The sequence below is a fragment of the Mus caroli genome, unplaced genomic scaffold, assembly GCF_978045245.1.
Source record: "Mus caroli unplaced genomic scaffold, Mus_caroli_1 scaffold_13, whole genome shotgun sequence".
NCBI lineage: Eukaryota > Metazoa > Chordata > Mammalia > Rodentia > Muridae > Mus > Mus caroli.
This window is the reverse complement of record NW_028227268.1, coordinates 100,179,260-100,201,482: the sequence shown is the minus strand read 5'-3', so window position 1 is coordinate 100,201,482 and position 22,223 is coordinate 100,179,260. Positions and strand designations below refer to the sequence as shown.

General features: G+C 39.4%; 1 protein-coding gene across 4 annotated transcripts in view; it reads left to right on the top strand.

The window, feature by feature from the left end:
• The window catches only part of Xpo1 (exportin 1), a 39,566-nt gene extending 19,930 nt beyond the window's left edge, over positions 1–19,636 (top strand). For all 4 annotated transcript variants that reach the window (XM_029483522.2, XM_021176007.3, XM_085829077.1 and 1 more), the window contains 20 exons: positions 196–240; positions 1,479–1,660; positions 2,007–2,055; positions 2,136–2,255; positions 3,793–3,921; positions 4,692–4,850; positions 5,899–6,096; positions 7,164–7,302; positions 7,474–7,655; positions 7,738–7,894; positions 7,987–8,150; positions 8,744–8,878; positions 9,688–9,871; positions 10,285–10,391; positions 12,810–13,004; positions 14,579–14,747; positions 16,488–16,622; positions 16,705–16,864; positions 17,293–17,389; positions 18,881–19,636. In XM_029483522.2, coding sequence (XP_029339382.1) covers positions 196–240; positions 1,479–1,660; positions 2,007–2,055; positions 2,136–2,255; positions 3,793–3,921; positions 4,692–4,850; positions 5,899–6,096; positions 7,164–7,302; positions 7,474–7,655; positions 7,738–7,894; positions 7,987–8,150; positions 8,744–8,878; positions 9,688–9,871; positions 10,285–10,391; positions 12,810–13,004; positions 14,579–14,747; positions 16,488–16,622; positions 16,705–16,864; positions 17,293–17,389; positions 18,881–19,027 — 2,853 coding nt within the window. In that variant the 3' untranslated portion in view covers positions 19,028–19,636. The remainder of the gene's footprint in view (positions 1–195; positions 241–1,478; positions 1,661–2,006; positions 2,056–2,135; positions 2,256–3,792; positions 3,922–4,691; positions 4,851–5,898; positions 6,097–7,163; positions 7,303–7,473; positions 7,656–7,737; positions 7,895–7,986; positions 8,151–8,743; positions 8,879–9,687; positions 9,872–10,284; positions 10,392–12,809; positions 13,005–14,578; positions 14,748–16,487; positions 16,623–16,704; positions 16,865–17,292; positions 17,390–18,880) is intronic.
• The last annotated feature ends 2,587 nt before the right edge of the window (positions 19,637–22,223 follow it).

The window sequence follows — 22,223 nt, the reverse complement described above, 5'->3', positions numbered from 1 at the left end:
TCAGGTCGTCAGACTTGTTGGCAGTTTGCATGCTGAGGTACCTCCCTGCTTCCCAGAGAGAATGTATTAAAGAAAGGAAAATTATTTAAATGTTAGTCTGTTTTTAATAGTCCCAGGAGCATGAATAGACATTAATTATTTTCTGTGCTTATGTTTGTATTGAATTCTAATCTGACCCCTTTTCACCCTCCCTAGAAAGAAAAGGTGTATATTGGGAAGTTGAATATGATTCTTGTTCAGGTAAGCTTTATATTAGCCATCTTCCTCAGAAAAATCAAATGATTAATATTTGGATCTTACTTTTATTTTTATTATGTGTAGATGTGTTTGTCTGCCAGTGAGTATATGCATGCAAGTGAAGGTTTCCACAAAGGCGTGAAGGCATATGAAACCTGGGCCTGAATTAAAGATGGTTATTACTGACATGGGTCCTGGGGATTAAAGTCAGGTTTTAGTTAACATTTGATATATCTGTGGTGATAAGGATCAACAATTATTTTAAGACTCAATTAGATGGATATAATTATGATTTGGATTAGAGTATGGAGTTTGAAATTTTCAGTGGGGCTGGATTTTTTTTTTTTTTTTTAAAGATTTATTTATTTATTATATGTAAGTACACTGTAGCTGTCTTCAGACACTCCAGAAGAGGGCGCCAGATCTTGTTACGGATGGTTGTGAGCCACCATGTGGTTGCTGGGATTTGAACTCTGGACCTTCGGAAGAGCAGTCGGGTGCTCTTACCCACTGAGCCATCTCACCAGCCCCCGGGGCTGGATTCTTAAACTTTGCCTGCAACTGTGCATTTATTTCTTCACTTACATGTGGCTTTTCTAATCTCAGTTTATATATCTTTGCATGGAATGTGGCCTCCTAGTTAAACTCCATATGTTTTTTCTTAACTATCCATATATTTAAGTTTAGAATATTTATATTGGTCTAATTTCTCTATTTGCCCCCAACAGAACATCATTTGGTAGAATGTTTGGAATGTATTTGGCTATGACACTGCCCAAATTAATAGATGACTCTGTCAATGCTTGAGCTCAACATTTAAAAGCTTATAAAATGTTCAGACAGGGCCTGGTGGTCATGTAAGAGCCCGAATTCAGCTTCAGCACTGCACTAAATAGTGTTACAACTAGATTATATCCAACAAAAAATGCCTGTTTGGGGATAGTAGGGATTGATCTGAGGGCCTGAACATTTAGCTTGGCCCCTAAACCCTTCACTCTTCATTATTTAATTAGGTCTCACAGTTTGGGGTATACATATCTATCAAGCTTATTTTAACATTCATGTACATTAGACCATATATAAATGTGTCAGGGTAATTGAATGGAGTCTTTAAGCATTGAAAGCGCTTTTTTATATTATGTATGGTATATTAATAGGGGGGAAGTGAGTAAGACTCTGGCTTTGATGGTGTTTTGTCTTTGTCAAATGACGTGAAATGAAAATTTCATTTTTAATTTTAGATACTTAAGCAAGAGTGGCCTAAGCATTGGCCAACTTTTATCAGTGACATTGTTGGAGCAAGTAGGACCAGTGAAAGTCTATGTCAAAATAATATGGTGATTCTTAAACTCTTGAGTGAAGAAGTGTTTGATTTCTCTAGTGGACAGATAACCCAAGTTAAAGCAAAGCATTTAAAAGACAGGCAAGTATTTATGTTTTAGATTATTACATGCTATGTGGAGCTCTAAGTATAAACTTTTGGTGGTGGTGGTGGTGGGGGGGTTTCGAGGCTTGGTTTCTCTGTATAGGCCTGGCTGTCCTGGAACTCACTCTGTAGACCAGGCTGCCCTGGAACTCAGAAATCCACCTGCCCCTGCCTCCCCAGTGCTGGGATTAAAGGCGTGCACCACCATGCCTGGCAAGTGTAAACGTTTTTGATGAAATCTGATCAGTCTTTACATTGCTGGAGAAGGGGTAGGGCTTCCCTGAAGTTAGAATTTATGTCGTCCCTCCTTTCTAAATCATGCTTTGTTTTGTTTTTTTCATAGCATGTGCAATGAGTTTTCACAAATATTTCAGCTTTGTCAGTTTGTGATGGTAAGTGGTTTTAATTCTCTTCTTTTTTAAAATAAGAGTTAGGGGAAAGCATATTTATGGTATGATGTTTGTGTTTCCAGGAAAATTCCCAAAATGCTCCCCTTGTTCATGCTACATTAGAAACACTGCTGAGATTTCTGAACTGGATTCCACTGGGATACATCTTTGAGACCAAGTTAATCAGCACATTAATTTACAAGGTAAAGCCAGTACACTTCAGTTGTCTCTGGGTCGTCACAAATAGTTTTCGTTCATTGCTACTCCACTCACTGTCAGTTTCTGCAATGAAGGGGCTGCTTTCAAGGTCTTTGCTAGTAATTGTTTAATATGAATCTCTTCAGTGTATGTGGGATTTGTTTTCTATTTAGCTCAGGATTAGTGGTAGATGTTAATTCTAATACTATAGAGTCAGAAGCAGAAGGTTTTTAATAGTACATTTGTTTAATATTGTGTGTATACCTGGGTGTGGTTATGTGGAGATTGTCATAGGATAACTAGATTTGGTTTGCTACACCATGGGTGTTGTGGGGAAAGAACATTTTTTTTTACCTGCTGAGCCATCTCAGGCTCCAGTTCTAAGAATTGGGAGTTTGAGCCAGGTGTGAGCCAGGGGTGGTGTCACACACCTTTAATCCCAGCACTCAGGAGTCAGAGGCAGTCAGAATTTCTGAAATCTAGGCCAGCCTGGTCTACAAAGTGAGTTCCAGGACAGCTAGGGCTACACAGAGAAAACCCTGTCTCAGAAAAAAAAAAAAAAAAAAAAAAAAAGAATTGGGAGTTTGAGGGTGGCCTGAAATAAATACCAGAGTATAGTGGTTCATGTCTGTTATCTCACTTGTTCAAAGTTAAGTGAGAGACCTATGTGAGCCAAATCCAAGTTGAAAGCTTTAATCCCAGCATTTAATCTGTGTGATTCTGGTTTAGGTTAGGACTTTAAGGACTATATAGCAGGTGCTGGAGAGATGGCTCAGCAGGTTAAGAACTCTGACTGCTCTTGGCAGAGGTCCTGAATTCAATTCCCAGCAACTACATGGTGGCTCACAACCATCTGTAATGGGACCTGATACCTTTTATTTAGCTAATGGTCTTTAGCTAATGTCTGTTTTCAATGTTTTTTTTTTTCAGTACTACTTTTGAACATTTACACTTAGGTTATTTTATTTTGTAGTCAGTCCAATGTAAATTTTTTGGTTATTAACATTTTTAAAGACAGGGTCTCAAGTCAATCAGACATACATAATCTTGGTAAAGTTACCAGACTGGTACCTACCACCCTGCCCAACAGTGGAGCTTAGAGTTTTCTTAGCACACACAGAGCAGTAGGATTGTTCTCCAGCATCCCACAGATGTCCACTGACATCTGTGATGCAGAGCACAAAGGCCAGAAGTTTAGGGTCATCCTTAGCTATAGAGCAGTTTTGAGCTCCTGCTGGATCTTTGATATAAAAGAAAAGCATTTGTGTTCCTTTAGACATTTTGTTTTATTTTGTGGGAATGGGATTTGACTGCATGCCACATGAATACCTGTTGCTCTTGATGTCAGAATGCATAGAGGTCAAAAAGAGGGTGTTGAATCTCTTGGGACTTGCTGATGCAGGTGTTGGGAGTAAAATCTGGGTCCTCTGCAAAATCATTAAATGCTTTTAACCACACCCACCTTTGTCATTTTCAAGTAAACATTTCTCTGTTTTAACTTTGATTTTTTTTTTTTTTTTAATAAAAATTTTCTTTTAATAGTTCCTGAATGTTCCAATGTTCCGAAATGTGTCTCTAAAGTGCCTCACTGAGATTGCTGGTGTGAGTGTAAGCCAATATGAGGAACAATTTGAAACTCTGTTTACACTTACAATGATGCAGCTAAAACAGGTATATGCCACTGTCATCGTTTGAATCATTTTAATGCATTAGAAATCGTTAGATTCATAACCAGAAACACTGCCAAATAAACAATTAAAAGAACGTTAGGTTTAAATTAAACTATAGGGGGGCTGGAGAAATGGCTCAGCGGTTAAGAGTGCTGACTGCTCTTCCAGAGGTCCTGAGTTTAAATCCCAGCAACCAAATGGTGACTCACAACCATCTGTAATGAGATCTGATGCCCTCTTCTCGTGTCTGAAGATAGCTACAGTGTACTTATATAAAAAATAAATCTAAAAAATAAATAAATAAAAATAAAAATGATGGACATGTTATAAAAAAATTTAAACTATAGAATAGATCAGCCATGGTGTAACTGTATGTTACCTGTAATGTTAGAAATTTTTCTTTTTCTCTTTGAAATATTAAGGCTTTAGGAATACCATGATAATAGTTCTAGAAGTTTGAGGTTGAATATTGTGAAGACTGATCGCAGTGGAAAACTGACCAATGTTCCCTCAGACTGAGGGAACATTGCTGGTGTAAAAGAGTTGTTTTTAGCCCGAATTTGTTTCATCTGAATGCACTGCTAGTGGTGTTGTCTTCTTGAGGAAAAGTCTGATAGAAAAATTCAAAAACTATAACATCAGTCTGGATTGGCCAGAAACAAATCCAAGAGAGTCCTTTGTATGTTATTATTAGCAAATGGCTGTTGTCATTTTAGAGGTTTTTTTGATGGTTTCATAATATGTATATTGATGATGGTTTTCAACTTGCAGATGCTTCCTTTAAACACTAATATCCGACTTGCATACTCGAATGGGAAAGATGATGAACAGAACTTTATTCAAAATCTCAGTCTGTTTCTCTGTACCTTTCTAAAAGAGCATGGTCAACTTCTAGAAAAGCGACTGAATCTCAGGGAAGCACTCATGGAGGTATGTCTACTCTTGTCATTTATTTCTATAAAAAGATGCTCTTGGACATGAGCCTTTTAGGTGTATGTGGGTTTTGGAGATGGGGTCCTGTATGTACTCCTACCTGGCTGTCCTTGAACTGTGTAGAATGTGGTAACCTCAAACTCAAAGAGATCTTCCTGCCTCTGTCTGCCAAATGCTGGGATTGTATGCAGGTACTGGGCTCAGATTGGTTTTGGTTTTAGATTGGTTTGGTTTGGTTTTTCGAGACAGGGTTTCTCTGTATAGCCCTGGAACTCACTTTGTAGACAAGAAATCAGCCTGCCTTTGCCTCTTGACTGCTGGGATTAAAGGCATGTGCCACCACGCCCAGCTATACATGAACTTTTTAATATGTACTTTTGCATGTTGTAAAGAACTACCTTTACTGTGTTCTTCATGGTTATGTAATATTTCATTGTGAGAATGTACACATTTTGTGTTTTAGCCCATTGTAGCATTTACTTTGTTCAGATTGAGTCCTCTAGTTCTGGTGTGCATTTATTATATCAGGCCATCCTCAAAGTTGTGAAGCTCACGTCTCTGCTTTACTATCACCTACCGAAGGGGCCCTTTATGACCGACGAGAAACTTGTGGTTTCCTGAGGATGGCATGCAGTTTCTGCCCTCCCATGTGCTGGGACCAGAGTTGCCCAGCTTAGAAGACATTGGATTTTACCAGTTTAAAGTATCCTGGAAACATTAAAGGACATGCCAGAAAAAATATCTGCTGCCCGTTTTCAGTCTGTTTGAGGAATGAGATGTCATATATATTTCAAATAGTGCCTTTGGTTTTGCTTTATGAGACATGGCCTGGATGGCTATCCTAGAGCTTACTTTATAGACCAGACTGACCTTGAACTAAGAGATCCACCTGGCTCTTGGCCTCCCAAGTGCTGGGATTAAAGACACATATGTGCTCATATTGCCCAGATTCAGAATATTAGGTTTTCATCCTTTTTAAGTGGGGGGAAGCAACTTGAAAATTTGGGGATAATACTTAAACAATTTTCTTGATCTTAATATGCAGGCTCTTCATTATATGTTGTTGGTGTCTGAAGTGGAAGAAACTGAAATTTTTAAAATCTGCCTTGAGTACTGGAATCATTTGGCAGCTGAGCTCTACAGAGAGAGTCCATTTTCTACATCTGCTTCTCCCTTGTTATCTGGAAGTCAGCACTTTGATATTCCTCCTAGGAGACAGCTGTACTTGACCGTGTTATCAAAGGTAATGATGTGGTTGGTCAGCACTTTTGTTTCTTACTATAGTTTTGATGGCTAAGGTGTTAGAAGTAGAACTTAAGAGGTTTTCCTGTTGCAGTTTGTTTATTTTTTGTTTTTCAAGACAGGGTTTCTCTGTGCAGTCCTGGCTGTTCTTGAACTCACTTTGTAGATCAGACTGGCCTCAAACTCAGAAATTCACCTGCCTCTGCTTCCCGAGTGCTGGGATTAAAGGCATGCACCACCACTGCCCGTATACACACACACACACACACATACATACATACATACATACATACATACAGTAGCTGTCTTTAGATACACCGGAAGAGGGCATCAGATCTCATTACAGATGGTTGTGAGCCAACTTATGGTTGCTTGGATTTGAAGTCAGGACCTCTGGAAGAGCAGTCAGTGTTTTCAACTGATGAGCCATCTCTGAAGCCCCAGTTGCAGTTTTTAGAAGTATGGTTCTTAAACTAACAGCCTTGTATGATCTGGATTTATGTCCATTTTCTGTCTCCAATCAATAAGACCTATGAAATCTGTAAACAAGAGGTTAACTATTTAAAACATAGAGCAAGTCAAGTGATGCTAGCCTTTAATCCTAACACCCAGGAGGCAGAGGAGGCAGATCTCTGAGTTTGAGGACAGCCAGGGATACACAGAGAATCCAAAAGTCCAAATTTGGTACCAAATAAGGGATGGAGAGTGACTTGTATCATCACAGTACCAAGCATTTTAAAATTGAAAGTGTGGGTAGGTGTTAAGTAGTCTAGGCTGACCTTGACCTCTTGGTCTTCATGGATCCACCTCCTATGTAAGTTTTACTTTCAGCTTGGTAGCCAATCCTAGCCTCTAAATAGGAATCCACTCAGTTTTAGAAATGCTGAGGCTGTAGGAATGTGCAACTGTGTGTGCCTGAATATTTTCTCTAAATTCTTTTGTTAGAATTAGTTTGATTTGTGTGACATCTTAATTAGTATATGCTTTTTAAGTACATGCCTCTCACCCTACATTTGACATGGCTACAAAGTGTCTTAACGGTTTCTTTACTGGTTTATTGATCAATAGGTCCGTTTATTGATGGTTAGTCGCATGGCTAAACCAGAGGAGGTACTGGTTGTAGAAAATGATCAGGGAGAAGTTGTAAGAGAGTTCATGAAGGATACTGATTCCATAAATTTGTATAAGAATATGAGAGAAACATTAGGTAAGTAAAGACAATAATTTTTACAATTTTATCCCCTCCCCTATTTGTGAAAATAATTGAAGTTCTACAGTTACCTGAATTAGTAACCATATTTGTAATATGCTGTTACATCTTAGCAGAAAAATATTTTTCACTGTGAAACATCTGGATTTTTATTTTTTGTTTTTGTAGTTTATCTTACTCATCTGGATTATGTAGATACGGAAATAATAATGACTAAGAAACTTCAAAATCAAGTGAATGGTACAGAATGGTCATGGAAGAATTTGAATACATTGTGTTGGGCAATAGGCTCCATCAGTGGCGCAATGCACGAGGAAGATGAGAAGCGGTTTCTTGTCACTGTTATAAAGGTACGCTGCCAGTAGGATGAAGTAGAACAATTAAAGATCTATTTTGCAACTTAATATGACCAAAGCTTGTCTTATTTTATAGGATCTTTTAGGATTATGTGAGCAGAAAAGAGGCAAAGATAATAAAGCTATTATTGCATCGAATATCATGTATATAGTAGGTCAATACCCAAGATTTTTGAGAGCACATTGGAAATTTTTGAAGACAGTAGTAAACAAGCTATTCGAATTCATGCATGGTAAATCTCACTTAATAAATTCCTTGTGTATAATTTTACTTTTCATTTGTTATATGGAACAAAAAAATCAATAAATGTTTTTATCTTGTTAGAGACCCATGATGGAGTCCAGGATATGGCTTGTGACACATTTATTAAAATAGCTCAAAAATGCCGTAGGCATTTTGTTCAGGTTCAAGTTGGAGAAGTAATGCCGTTCATTGATGAGATTTTAAACAACATAAATACTATAATTTGTGATCTTCAGCCTCAGCAGGTATATAAGTCACTATGCTTATTATTAAATGCACATGAGTTTTTGCTTGCATATGTTTGTGTGTATACACCTCCTGTGTATGAAGAAGCAGGAAAGAGGGCATCAAGAACCATGGAGCTAGAGTTACTTGGACATTGGCCACTGTTTGGGTGATTAGGCTTGAACCTGAGTTCCTGGAAGTGTAGCCAGTCTGCATAACTATTGAGTCCCCTCGGTGGTTCTTGTTCATGGAAGTGCTATGCTTTGGAGGATGGAGAGCAGCTCAGTGTGAAGTTCCGAGTGGGTCCTGCTCTTGTATAGCACTATAGTTGGGTGCCCAGCACCCACACTTAATGCTAAGTACTCTGTAACTCCACGTGCAGTGTTCTCCATTATCATCTTAAGGGCTCTTCAGGCTTCTACACTGTGTCCATAGCCCCCCATTCCCACAAACATATACAGTCAAAACTAAAAGAAAACTAAAGAAACAGGTTAATAACTGGAAAAATAAGTATTAATCAGTATAGTCTAAGTGTATTTGTAATTTGGTTACATATATTTTATATTTGGGTGCATGAGACTATGAAAATAAAAATGTTTGCATTTAAAAACAGGTTCATACATTTTATGAAGCTGTGGGATACATGATTGGTGCACAGACAGACCAGACAGTTCAAGAGCATTTGATAGAAAAATACATGCTACTCCCTAATCAAGTGTGGGACAGTATAATTCAGCAGGCTACCAAAGTAAGTTTTTATTTTTTATGTAGGTTTTGGGTGTTTTTGTGGATTTTATTTTCATTTTGAATTCTATTGAGGTTTAAGGTTCAGTCTTAGCACTTTTGAAATGTATACTTCAAACAGGAATCCCTTTTCAATTGTAATGTTTGTGTTACCTTGAACACGACTACTACCTACCTCTTGAGTGTTTAGCCTGTGAACAGACACATTATGCTAAGCCTATCTTTACAGTCACTCCTCAGGATCTGAGCTTCAGACCTCAGGTTTATGTGAAGGCCTTTAACCCACTCAGCTATATTCCTTACTGTATAGGTGCTTTCATGTGAGTTTGAACAATTGAAACATTATAGAAGTCAGATGTGGTAGTGCGTAAGCATAATCCTAACACTTAGAAATAGAGGCCAGGAGTAAAAGTTAAAAGCCATCCTTGGCAACATAACAAACAAGTTGCAAATGAGCTGAGAACCAGAACACTCTGATCAAAATAAGAGAAAGACAGACAAGTGACAGGATTTTGTTTTGTGTGGGTCATGATAGTTGAGACAGTTTACTGTGGGTTCCTAGGGGACCTGGAGAGATGTGCCACCATGGCACATTCTGTTTGATCTTAGGTGAGACTGTTTTCACTCTACTCTTTAGGTTTTTAAGTACTCGAGCTTTAGGTATGATTAAGTTGATAGGGATTAAACTTCGGACTCCTGTTTGTAAAACATCTTAGGACTGAGCTATAACCCAGGCCTTGTGTTGTCTTTTGAGATTTCAAATAAGATGAAGTTTTCAGTAAATGAGGTTGTGCTTTATTGTGATAATTTCAGAATGTGGATATCCTGAAAGATCCTGAAACAGTCAAGCAGCTGGGTAGCATATTAAAAACAAATGTGAGAGCCTGCAAAGCTGTTGGTCATCCCTTTGTAATTCAGCTTGGCAGAATTTATTTAGACATGCTTAATGTATATAAGTGCCTCAGTGAAAATATTTCTGCAGCTATTCAAGCTAATGGTAAGTGATTCTTGCTTCTTGGGGAGGTAGAATGCTGGATATGCTGGATAAGGGCTTCTGCTTTCACTGTCTTACATACCCTTTCTGCTCTTCTCACATTTAAGTAAACCTGCTGTCTGGGGTGTCACAAGGTCCAACACCCTTTCTCAGCAGTTGCTTGATTCGTCTTGCCTACAAGTACAGTTTTATTGACAGAGTAACTATTTTGCAAAATGCCCAAAGCTGTGTGTTGGATCTTGGCTATTTGGTGGTTTGCACTTTGGAATTCTCTCTTCCATCCATTAATTTTTCAACCTTTCCCCCAATAAATTCTTTCGAAGGTATAGCTTTTTAAATGGTCAATGGAGTTATATTATTTGAAGTAGACCTAACTTTGCATACTATCAGTTGGCTTATATTTGATTGTTCTTCAGGTGAAATGGTTACAAAGCAACCATTGATTAGAAGTATGCGGACGGTAAAAAGGGAAACTTTAAAGTTAATATCTGGTTGGGTGAGCCGTTCCAATGATCCTCAGATGGTAAGATTTTTGTTGTTTTTGTTTTCTTTTACTTCACATTCTCTAATATATCCTGTCTACATGTATTTGCTTTAAAAAGATAGTTAACTGTCTGTTTAGGGTTATTTAGCACTAGTATTTGTTGGAGATAGTGATTTAGCTTTTTGAAGACATTTGTTTGCTACAGATGGTGATAATAAATAAGAATGGGTTATTTGGGGCTATAGAGATATGTCCAAAGGTAGGTTGAAGGGTTGTTAAGATAAAAACAAAATGTCAATAGAATTCATATTTTATATCTAGGTCACTAGGAAATCCAGGCCATATATATAGTTCATAAGCTGAGGCTACTACAGTGGCTGTGAGGTAGGAGGAAAAGAGATTACAAATTAAGGATTTGAATCATCTCAACAGCCTTCATCAGTGATCTTGAGCTTTGATGATGATCTAAGTTTAAAAAAAATGTCACCACTTCAGATTTAAAACTACATAAAGAGCACTATAGCAGATTGTTATGCCTGATCCTCAAATCAGCAATAAAAATAGGATCCTGCCCTATACTCACTATTACTGTGTGATGCAGCTATAATGTTTGTGAGTAAAATGGAATCTGGAGCAGTCAGTAGCCAGCTCAGTGGATGACAAAGTTTTCTCCCAAATCTCAATGGATTCCAACACTGGGACCCATATGGTGGAAGGAGATCAACTCCACAGATGAACCTCTCTGACTTACATGTGCATGTGTACGTACATGAGAAAAGCCTGATACCTAGCACTAAAGTATTTATTCATTGTCTTAAAACAGCATCTGCTTAATGGTGTAGGCAGAGCAGAAGAATCCCCTTTATAGGCCAGCCTGAGTTACACAGTTAGTGGTGATGGAACACACTTTTACTTGGGAGGCAGGATCAGGTAGATCTAGGATAGCCTGGGCTACACAAAAGAGAGGCTGTGGGGTTTTTTGCTGTTTGTCTTTTAGATTTTGTTGTTTTAAAATCCATTGAAAGCTGGGCGTGCTGGCCCGCACCTTTAATCCCAGCACTTGGGTTTCTGAGTTCAAAGCCAGCCTGGTCTACAAAGTGAGTTCCAGGCCAGCCTGGGCTATACCGAGGAACCCTGTCTTGAAAAAAACAAAATAAAGCAAAACAAAACAAAAAAATCCATTGAAGTTTTTATGCTGAGAAAGGCAAAGTGAAACATCAGTGCAGGAAAATGTAGTATTAGGCAGGTGAATGGTAGTGACTGGTTGCAGTTCTCGAGTGTGTGTTACTGCACTAATAGTATGTATAGGCAACCACAGGAAAGCTACTGCTGTTGCTCACAGTTTGAGCGCCTTTAAAATGCAGGAAGTTCTTGAGCCTGCTTGTGCTTAGGGAAGTTACCATAAACACTTGCTGAGCTATTACTTTTTATCTTCAGCTCTAACTCTGATAAGATTCTTCTTCTTCTTCTTCTCCTCCTCCTCCTCCTTCTCCTTCTTTTTTTAAACGTATTCATGTATGTTTAGATTCTGTAGGTACAGAGAATCACTCACCTTTCTTTCCTCCTGCATCAGCTTCTTCACAGCAGTGGCCACAGTCTTCTTGGGTTTATTTATCCCACTGTTAGAGCATACATGGAAGTCTGGTCTTACAGTATTTTGGATCTAGCCAATTCAGGACTTACTTATTTCTTTATATATTTATTTAGATATTTTCTTTATATACATTTCAAATGCTATCCCAACAGTCCCCCAGGGCCCGCCCCCCCAGTCCCCTATTCACCCACACCCACTTCTTGGCCCTGGTGTTCCTCTGTACTGGGGCATATAAAGTTTGCAATACCAAGGGGCCTCTCTTCCCAATGATGGCCGACTAGGCCATCTTCTGATACATATGCAGCTAGAAACACGAGCTCTGGGGGTACTCGTTAGTTCATATTGTTGTTCCACCTATAGGATTACAGACCCCTCAGCTCCTTGGGTGCTTTCTCTAGCTTCTCAGAAGATGGAAAGATCTCAATTTAGGACTCGATTTTTCGAGACAGGGTTTCTCTGTGTCGCCCTGGCTGTCCTGGCAATCACTTTGTAGACCAGGCTGGCCTCGAACTCAGAAATCCACCTGCCTCTGCCTCCCGAGTGCTGGGAATAAAGGCGTGCACCACCACGCCCGGCTGAATTTAGGACTCTTTAACTACTGAATATGTATGAATGTGGTATTTTGGTACACACCTGTCATCATAGCCCTGGGAATTGTAGCAGGATGAATGCCATGAGTTTGAGTCCAACCTTGCTATGTAATGAGACTCACAGATACATTTAAATTAACTAGTATCTATGGCCATTGTTAATGTTGACCTTACTGGTTCCTGTTGCTAAAATAGTTTAGCATCATATCTCATCAGATAATCGGAATTATCTTAGAGACTGGAGTGACCTATATTACTTTTCCCCCCTAACAGGTAGCTGAAAACTTTGTTCCTCCTTTGTTGGATGCAGTTCTTATTGATTACCAGAGAAATGTACCAGCTGCTAGAGAACCAGAAGTGCTTAGTACTATGGCCATTATTGTCAACAAATTAGGTGGACATATAACAGCTGAAATACCTCAAATATTCGATGCAGTTTTTGAGTGCACATTGAATATGATAAATAAGGTAGGTGATCTGTGTTTTTATTATATAATGGAAGATTTTGTAGTATGTTCTTCACTCCTAAATATAAGTGACATTTTTTTAGAGTTTCAAAGTCCTAGAATTTCAGTATTATATTTATAGTACAAGGAGTAATTGTCTTAACAGAATTTTGACACCAACCCTCCACTCCTCCCAAAAAAGAAAAAAAAAGGGACAAAAGGACTGGTCATGGACACACTTAGACCTAAGAGTGCTCAAAGGGCAGAGGTGCATGCATAGAACTATGATCTCTAATTTCTGGGTAGCCATGTCTGACCTGGAACTCACTCTTTAGATCCACCTGGATTAGAACTCAGATCTGCCTGCCTCTAGGATTAAGGGTGTGCTCTACAAATTCCAGGCTCGAATTTGTATTTTAAAAATTGAAGTAATCAGACGGGCATGGTGGCACGCGCCTTTAATCCCAGCACTCACTAGGCAGAGGCAGGTGGATTTCTGAGTTCAAGGCCAGCCTGGTCTCCAAACTGAGTTCCAGAACAGCCAGGGCTACACAGACAAACCCTGTCTCCAAAAAAAGAAAAAAAAGAAAAGAAATAATCACAAATTAGCAAACACAGCTAGGTTTCTGGTCTATATATGACATACACATATAACAGCTTGTTACACATTTGGCCAACTTGGTCAACAAAAGAAAGGGGTAGGGGTTAAATTTGGACTGAACCTCAGTATGGGATAACTTTTAAAATTTAGGGGATACCAGATAGTCTACTGGTTTTTGGTTTCAAGATATAGCAGGATAAAATTGGGTAGTAGTATTTAAAAGTTCCTCCTGGGCTGGAGAGGTGGCTTAGGGGTTAAGAGCACTGTCTGCTCTTCCAGAGATCTCAGTTCAGTTCTGAGCATGGTGGCTCACAACCATCTGTATTGGGATCTGATGCTCAGTGTACTCACATAAAAGAAATATTTAAATCCTCTGCTTTTGTTTTTGGAGACAGGGTTTCTCTGTATAGCTCAGGCTGTCCTGGAACTCACTCTGTAGACCAGGCTGCCCTTGCACTCAGAAATCCGCCTGCCTCTGCCTCCCAAGCACTGGAATTAAAGGCGTGCACCAACACTGCTGGATACATAAATCTTTTTTTAAAAAAGTTTTCCAGATGGGTTGTGATGCAAACACACACCCAGACCTTTGGTGAGTAGATTTGAGACAACAGCATTTTCTTGCCAACCATAAACTGGCCTCAGAGACTTCAGCAGGCTTCCTGAGAGTAGGTGGTTCATGAAAAGCATGGCTGTGTTTGCTAGTTTGTGATTATTTCCAGAGCATGGTACTTAAATCTTTAAAATATAAATTCTAGCCTGGAGGTGGTAGATCTCTCAGAGTTCTAAGCCAGTTGGGTCTACAAAGCACAGTGAGAGGACAGCTATGGCTACCCAGAGAAATCCTGCCTTTGAAAACCAATGATAACAAGAAATAAACAAATCCTAAAATTTGGGCTTTCCTTTGGGGGGAACTCTGAAGGTAGATGCAAGTAGAAACTTGATTATCTTCCTCTTTAATAAGGCATTGAAGTGTTCCGGTTTCTTTCTTATTTTAGGATTTTGAAGAGTATCCAGAACACAGAACAAACTTTTTCTTATTACTTCAAGCTGTCAATTCTCACTGTTTCCCAGCATTCCTAGCTATTCCACCTGCACAGTTCAAGCTTGTTTTGGATTCTATTATTTGGGCTTTTAAACATACTATGAGGAATGTTGCAGATACAGGTAAATACATTTAAGTTATTTGATAAAACAGAAATTAACATTTAAGTCTCAGTAACTGTTTAATTTTGGGGGGAAGGGGCATGAGCATTCAGTTTTCAGGGATTTCTACAATACTGAGTCAATTCAGTAGTGAAAATTGATTACTTTTAAATGGAGCCATTCTAGCAGCATTATGAAAATCTGGTAGGGACATGTTTCATCATCCTTCATAAAGCTCATGAGTTTTGTATATGCTCTTTGTCCATTAGCTTTTAGTATCTTATCTTAAAAACCAGTGTGGTGTTAGAAATTTTTTTGTTTGTTTTCCTGTATAGCCCGGGCTGTCCTAGAACTCAGATTTGTCTCCCAAATGGTGGGATTAAATGTGTGTGTCACTACACCCAGTGTTGATTTGGCGATTTGTTTTTCATTAATTCTCTAGCCCTCCTCTCATCTCTGCCTGTTGAGTGGAGGTGTGTGTCATGGCTTGCATGTGCAAGTCTTAAGTATTTTGGCTTGCTTTCTCTGGGACCCTATAGGAATTCCATGGGTAATTGCATGGCTTGTAGGCTGCCCCTATGAAAGGGTTATTCAACACCTTTGGGATCAGGACTGAAAGGTTGAGAACCAGTGTTTATGATTGCTTAGCTTTTGTGAATGTCTTTACTCCATATTCCTGCCTGGAGCATGTGGAAGCCAGAAGTGGGTGGTGGATGCCATTGAACCAAGGCTGTGGATATAGTTGTGAGCCATGAAGTACATTGGTGCTAGGAATCAATCCTTTGCAGGAGCAAAAAGCATTGCTGAGCCACCTCTCCAGCTCCCATTTATTTTTTGACACAGGGTCTCCATGTATTCCAGGCTGGTCTTCCAACTTAATGATCGTTCTGTCTACTTTCTAAATTCTGGACATGTTGGCTTTGCACAACTGAGTTTATATCTTAGACCTTTGTTATTATGTGTTTAAGTATTTTGTCTGCATATCTGTCAATGCACCACTCATTCCTGGTGCCCACAGAAGATGTGTGTGAGCCACCTTCCCTTCACCACTGACTATCTAGTGATAGTCTGGCTTCTTGCTGGGGCATACAAGTCTCTCACCTGGACTGTTACTTTTACCTTTATTTCTAGGTAATAAATGGTTTAAAATGTTTAAAATAGCCAAAACAAACACCAGATTTGGTTATTTATGCTCTTAATCCTAGTCCTGGAGAAGTTCAAGTGAATAATGTTTCCCACTTAAGGCTAACCTAATGTACAGGGCTACACCCTGTCTGCATAAATAAAACATGCATTTCTTTGCTTAGTTCTCTTATCTATGTGTTATGATGCTTGTGGCATATTTTGGAGTCTGTGAGCTCCATTGTTAATTTAAAGTTAATACACAGATTCAAGAAAAATGGGAGTGGGGTGGGCTCACTAGGCATGGTATCAGCACTGAAGGGACAGAGTTTGAGATTGAGGCCATCCTGGTCTTACAAACTCAAGTTCAGACACATACACACCAAAACCAAACCAAACCAAAAAACACACCTACTCAAAAAAGGGGTGGGGGGAAGTAAGAAGAGAAAAGAAAACAAGATTTGTTTTTTTCGAGACAGGGTTTCTCTGTGTAGCCCTGGCTGTCCTGGAACTCACTTTGTAGACCAGGCTGGCCTTGAACTCAGAAATCTGCCTGCCTCTGCCTCCCAAGTGCTAGATGTATATATCTTTTTATGTAAACCAATAGTTTGTAATGAATTTATTTTTTGTTAACTTTAGGCTTACAGATACTTTTTACACTTTTACAAAATGTTGCACAAGAGGAAGCTGCAGCACAGAGTTTTTATCAAACTTATTTTTGTGATATTCTTCAGCATATTTTCTCTGTTGTGACAGACACCTCACATACTGCAGGTAAGAGCTAAAAATCACTAACTCACTTAAGTGTTCTGTTTGTTTCCGTTTTATTTTTTACTCAGTGTCTTCTATTCAACAGGTCTAACAATGCATGCATCAATTCTTGCGTATATGTTCAACTTGGTTGAAGAAGGGAAAATAAGTACACCACTAAATCCTGGAAATCCAGTTAACAACCAAGTGTTTATTCAAGACTACGTGGCTAATCTCCTTAAATCTGCATTCCCTCATCTACAAGAGTAAGTTATTGTATTGCTATTAATATGTGGGTGTTTATGTACATGTGAGTCTAGGGCCAGAGGCCTTCGTCCTGTTTCAGGCAGTCAGGAGCCTACTGATTTGGATTCTTAGGAAGAGAGTATGAGCTTTTACATACTGAGGCATCTCTCCAACACATTTTTTATATTTAGTTTAGATGTAGATACTACTGGGTGTATGCACGTCTGTCCATGCGGACAGGTCAGAGGGCAAGATGACAGTTCTCTGCTCTGGTTTCCCATAATGAATACTAGATCACCAGGCTTTATTTATTGCAAGTGCCTTTATAGGCTGAACCATCTGCTTCTACTTTTTTATTTTGAGAGATGTTCTGGGGATAAACAAATTGTTTTAAAACAGTACTTTAGATGTTTAGTTTTTAAAGATTAATTTTTGTTTTGATTTGCAGTGCTCAAGTAAAGCTCTTTGTAACAGGACTTTTCAGCTTAAATCAGGATATTCCTGCTTTCAAAGAACACCTAAGGGATTTCTTAGTTCAAATAAAGGTACGTATTTCTTTCTTTTGACTTTTTGAGACAGGGTTCCTGGCTGCTTAGACTTTGCCTGCATTTATGCATCTGCACACCTGTGTTTAGTGAAGCTCATCAAGAATGCTGCCTGTGTTGTTCCGAGAGCAGGACTCGAGCTCACCCACTTAAGACTAAATACCCAGCAAGGTCCTGGGCTGCTCTTGTCTGTCAAGTATTTTTCTTTTTAAAACAGGCAAGCATTCTCTTGGCCTCCATCCCAACCTTTACCCTTACTCCCTTTCACTCCTCCTTTTTCTTGTTTCTAGACAGCTTCTCTGTATAGCCCTGGCTGTGCTGAAACTCAGTCTTTTGACTAGACTAGCCTTGGACTCTCAGTAATCTGCCTATCAAGTGCTGGGATCACAGACATGCCACTACACCTGACCCAGATCTCAGACATTCTGATAGGTCTAATTAGCACATTGATGCCCCTTTGAAGATTCTTTTTTTTTTTTTTTTTTTTTTTTTAAATATTTTTATTTTTAATATATGTAAGTACACTGTAGCTGTCTTCAGATACTCCAGAAGAGGGAATCAGATCTCGTTATGGATGGTTGTGAGCCACCATGTGGTTGCTGGGATTTGAACTCTGGACCTTCGGAAGAGCAGTCGGGTGCTCTTACCCACTGAGCCATCTCACCAGCCCTGAAGATTCTTATAATAACATTTTAATTCTATTGTAAAGCAGTGTCCATTCAAATTCTGGTGCGTTTTGTGCGATTTGTTGTTAGCCATTTCTCCAGTCTTGTCTTGTTTCTAAGACAGCTTCTTAGTGTGTTGCCTGGTTCTTTGGTTTGCTTATTGCAAACCTGTGAGTTTATACAATCCACCAAAAGCAGTCTCCTGAGTGCTGTGATGTACACCCTCGATTATTATCTAACTCAAATAATTCTTGAAAAGAAATGCTGTGTTCCTGGTGAACAAGCCCAGGGCTTTTTGGTTTGTACACAAACATTCAAGACCATTTGCTGAGAAATGATGTCAGAAGATCATGTATTACAAGTCATTTGAGTTCTGAATGCAAGAACTCTGAGAATGCTTTGAAGACCATGGCACAATGTAATTGAGCTACAATTTCCATGATCATGTCCCATGTTAACATTGTTTAATATGGGGTAACATTGCATTATTTATTAAGACTCCCACTAGGCCGGGTGTGATGGCAGAGACAGGCAGATTTCTGAGGACAGCTAGGGCAATACAGAGAAACCCTATCTCAGGGAAAAAAAGGTACGAACCCATGAATCCAAAGTTAGCCTGGAGTAAACAGTAGTAAGGCCCTCTCTAAGACTCCCACTACAAAGTTTTGTTTTTAGTTTAGCTTATAATTCTACTAATCCATTTCAATTAAAGTGAAAGTGACAAATTCTATTTATATTGCTAGTGGCAAAATACCAAATGTCTTCCCTTGAGTCCTAGAGGCAACTGTTTTATTATATTTGACATTTCAATTGTCTGTGTTCACAGGAGTTTGCAGGTGAAGATACATCGGATCTATTTTTGGAAGAAAGAGAAACAGCCCTTCGACAGGCTCAGGAGGAGAAACATAAACTTCAAATGTCTGTACCTGGGATTCTTAATCCACATGAAATTCCAGAAGAAATGTGTGATTAAAATCTGAAGTCATGCTAGGCTTTTTTCTCTCTGCAACATTTGTTCCTGGAAGAAAAGAGCAGATGGATTATTTGTCGACCAAAATGATGCCAATTTGTAAATTAAAATGTCACCTAGTGGCCCTTTTTCTTATGTGTTTTTTGTATAAGAAATTTTCTGTGAAATATTCTTTCATTGTTTAAGCTTTTGTTTTGGTCATCTTTATTCAGTTTGCATGAAGTTGAAAATTAAGGCATTTTTAAAATAACTTTTACTTCATGCCCATTTTGAGGCAATGCTGTGGGAGGCAGTAAATTTGATTTAAAAATAGACTTGTAAATTCTAATACAAAATTATAAATTTTTTTCTTGTAAACAATACAAATTTTAATTAGGGAGCATTTTTTTCTAGCCTGTATCTTGGCCTAGAAGAAACGTAACGAGTAAAGCAATTGCGTCAAGGGGGTTCTTGAGCTGCATTGTCCGGAGTTGGCACCTCCTGAGCTGAATTGTCTGTCTCTAGACTACGTGTATTAAAGTCTGTGTGTCAAGTTTGCAGCAAGATCATGTGCATATCATCCCATTGTAAAGCAACTTCAAAAATATGGGAACAGTTAGTTATTTTTACACAGTTCTTTTTGTTTGTGTGTGTGTGTGTGCTGTCGCTTGTCGACAACAGCTTTTTGTTTTCCTCAATGAGGAGTGTTGCTCATTTGTGAGCCTTCATTAACTCAAAGTGAAATGGTTAAAAATATTTATCCTGTTAGAATAGGCTGCATCTTTTTAACAACTCATTAAAAAAAACAACAACAACGAATACAAAACTCTGGCTTTTGAGATGACTTATACTAATTTACATTGTTTACCAAGCTGTAGTGCTTTAAGAACACTACTTAAAAGGCAAAATAAACTTGGTTTACATTTATTTTCCCTTCACTGAGTTAAAATTATTCCTACTTAATGAAGGTGATTTTAAGGAATGTAATACTTTATATGAAGTTTCGTACTTGTCTTAGAAAAAGGACTCCTACCTGGGAGTGGTGCCTCATGCTTTTAGCCCAGCGCTACAGTCAGAGACTGGATCTCTTGAGTTGGAGGTTACCTTAGTCTACCTAGTGACTTCCAGTACAGTTAGGGCTACTCTGTCTCCAAAACAAGGGTTCTAAGATAGTGGGTAGGTTTTAACAGTCAGAGCTTTGTGCCAAAGTCTTATAATCCCATCAGAGTCTGGTAGATCTCTAGTGTTGTTTGTTTTCCTTTTGTTTTTTTGAGAGAGTTTCTCTGTGTAGCCCTGGCTGTCCTGGAAGTTGCTATGTAGATCAGGCTGGCCTCGAACTCAGAAACTGGCCTATCTCTGGATTAAAGGCAGGCACCACCTCTGCCCAGCAGGATCTCAAGTTTTCTAAAAGATTGGTACACATGGTAAATTTTAGGACAGCCAAGGGATATGTAGGGAGGCCTTGTCTCAAAAAACTAACAACAAAAAAAAGATAACCTTGATCCTGATAACAGTTTGAGTCACTGTTTGGGGTTTAGGGAACATCGTTCTGTGCAGCTCTAGTTAGTGGCTGTGTAAGTAGATTGGCTTTGAAAGGAGTTCCGGGCATACTCTTCATCCTTGCAACTGGCATCTGAGGCTGTAGGCTTAGAGTTTGCAAGGGCACCTTGGTCACTTGAGTCCCAATGGAAATGAGTGGCCCTAGGAAGAAAGATGTTAGGCTAACTCTTAGGCTAAGATGACCAGGATGGCAAGAAGAAAAAAAAAGGCTCAGTTACATTTGACTTGAGAGGTGGAGTTAGTGCTTGCAGAATAATAGGGGGTTGGGGGGCTGGTGAGATGGCTCAGTGGGTAAGAGCACCCGACTGAGTTCAAATCCCAGCAACCACATGGTGGCTCACAACCATCCACAACGATATCTGGCGCTCTCTTCTGGAGTGTCTGAAGACAGCTACAGTGTACTTATATATAATAAATAAATAAATCTTTAAAAAAAAATAGGGGGTTGGGATTATGGTTGTAAGCCTGCATCAAGGAGACAGCCTAGCTAATTTGGTAGAGGTTATCTCCTTGGGGTTTGTGGGGGGTAGTCCACTTACTCAGCATATCAGGTATTCAAGGATTCAAAGATCAAGTAGGCCAGGGAACGCAATTCTTTTGACAGTCTTGGAAAAGAGAGCTGGAACTACTTAATGATGGATATCATTTGAGTAAATTTTAGAATAAAATAAAATGTCTAAGCACACGTAATAAAGTGCTTAAATTACAGTATACATCAACCAGTGCAAATTCCTCTGAAGTTGGTATGTGTGTATGTAGAATTTGACAAAGAAGTTCTGGGCATTGAATTCTGGTTGTCCAGCTTGGTTGCAAGCACCTTTACCTGCTAAACCATCTTGTTGACCCTTTGCGTCTTGACTTGATTTTTTTTTTTTTTTTTAGGTTTTTCGAGACAGGGTTTCTCTGTGTAGCTCTGGCTGTCCTGGCACTCACTTTGTAGACCAGGCTGGCCTTGAACTCAGAAATCCGCCTGCCTCTGCCTCCCGAGTGCTGGGACTAAAGGCGTGCGCCACCACGCCCGGCTTGAATTTTTGAGTACACAAAATAATGCAAGAGTAGGGTTTGGCTTACAAAGGTGGTTCAGTGCTTGGAGTGTTTCCTGGAGCTGGGAAGGTGGCTCTGGTTAAGAGCACTTGCAGTTGGAGAGGCCCTGGGTTCAGTTCCCAGCATCCACTTATGTCTAACTTTTTATAGATACCTAAGTATATGAGTCAAAACAAAAAATTTAAAAATAGTAAAATAAGCCGGGCAGTGGTGACTCACGCCTTTAATCCCAGCACCCGGGAGGCAGAGGCAGGTGGATTTCTGAGTTCAAGGCCAGCCTGGTCTACAAAGCCAGTTCCAAGACAGCTAGGGATATACAGAGAAACCCTGTCTGGGGGGGGGGGGGGGACCAAATAGTAAAATAGAGCTGGCACACCTCTAATCTCAGCATTTGAGAGCCACCGCCAGTTAGGTGTAAGAGATTGTGGCCCTTCTTGTCTACAGAGTGAATTCCAGAGTTACACAAACCCTGTCTGTCTTTCGGTTTTTTGAGACAAGGTTTCTTTGGCCCCGACTGTCCTGGAACTCACAAGACCAGGCTGGTCGTGAACTCAGAACCCGGCTGGCCTCTGCCTCCCAAGTGCTATGATCTTCCCAGGATCAAAGACGTGCACCA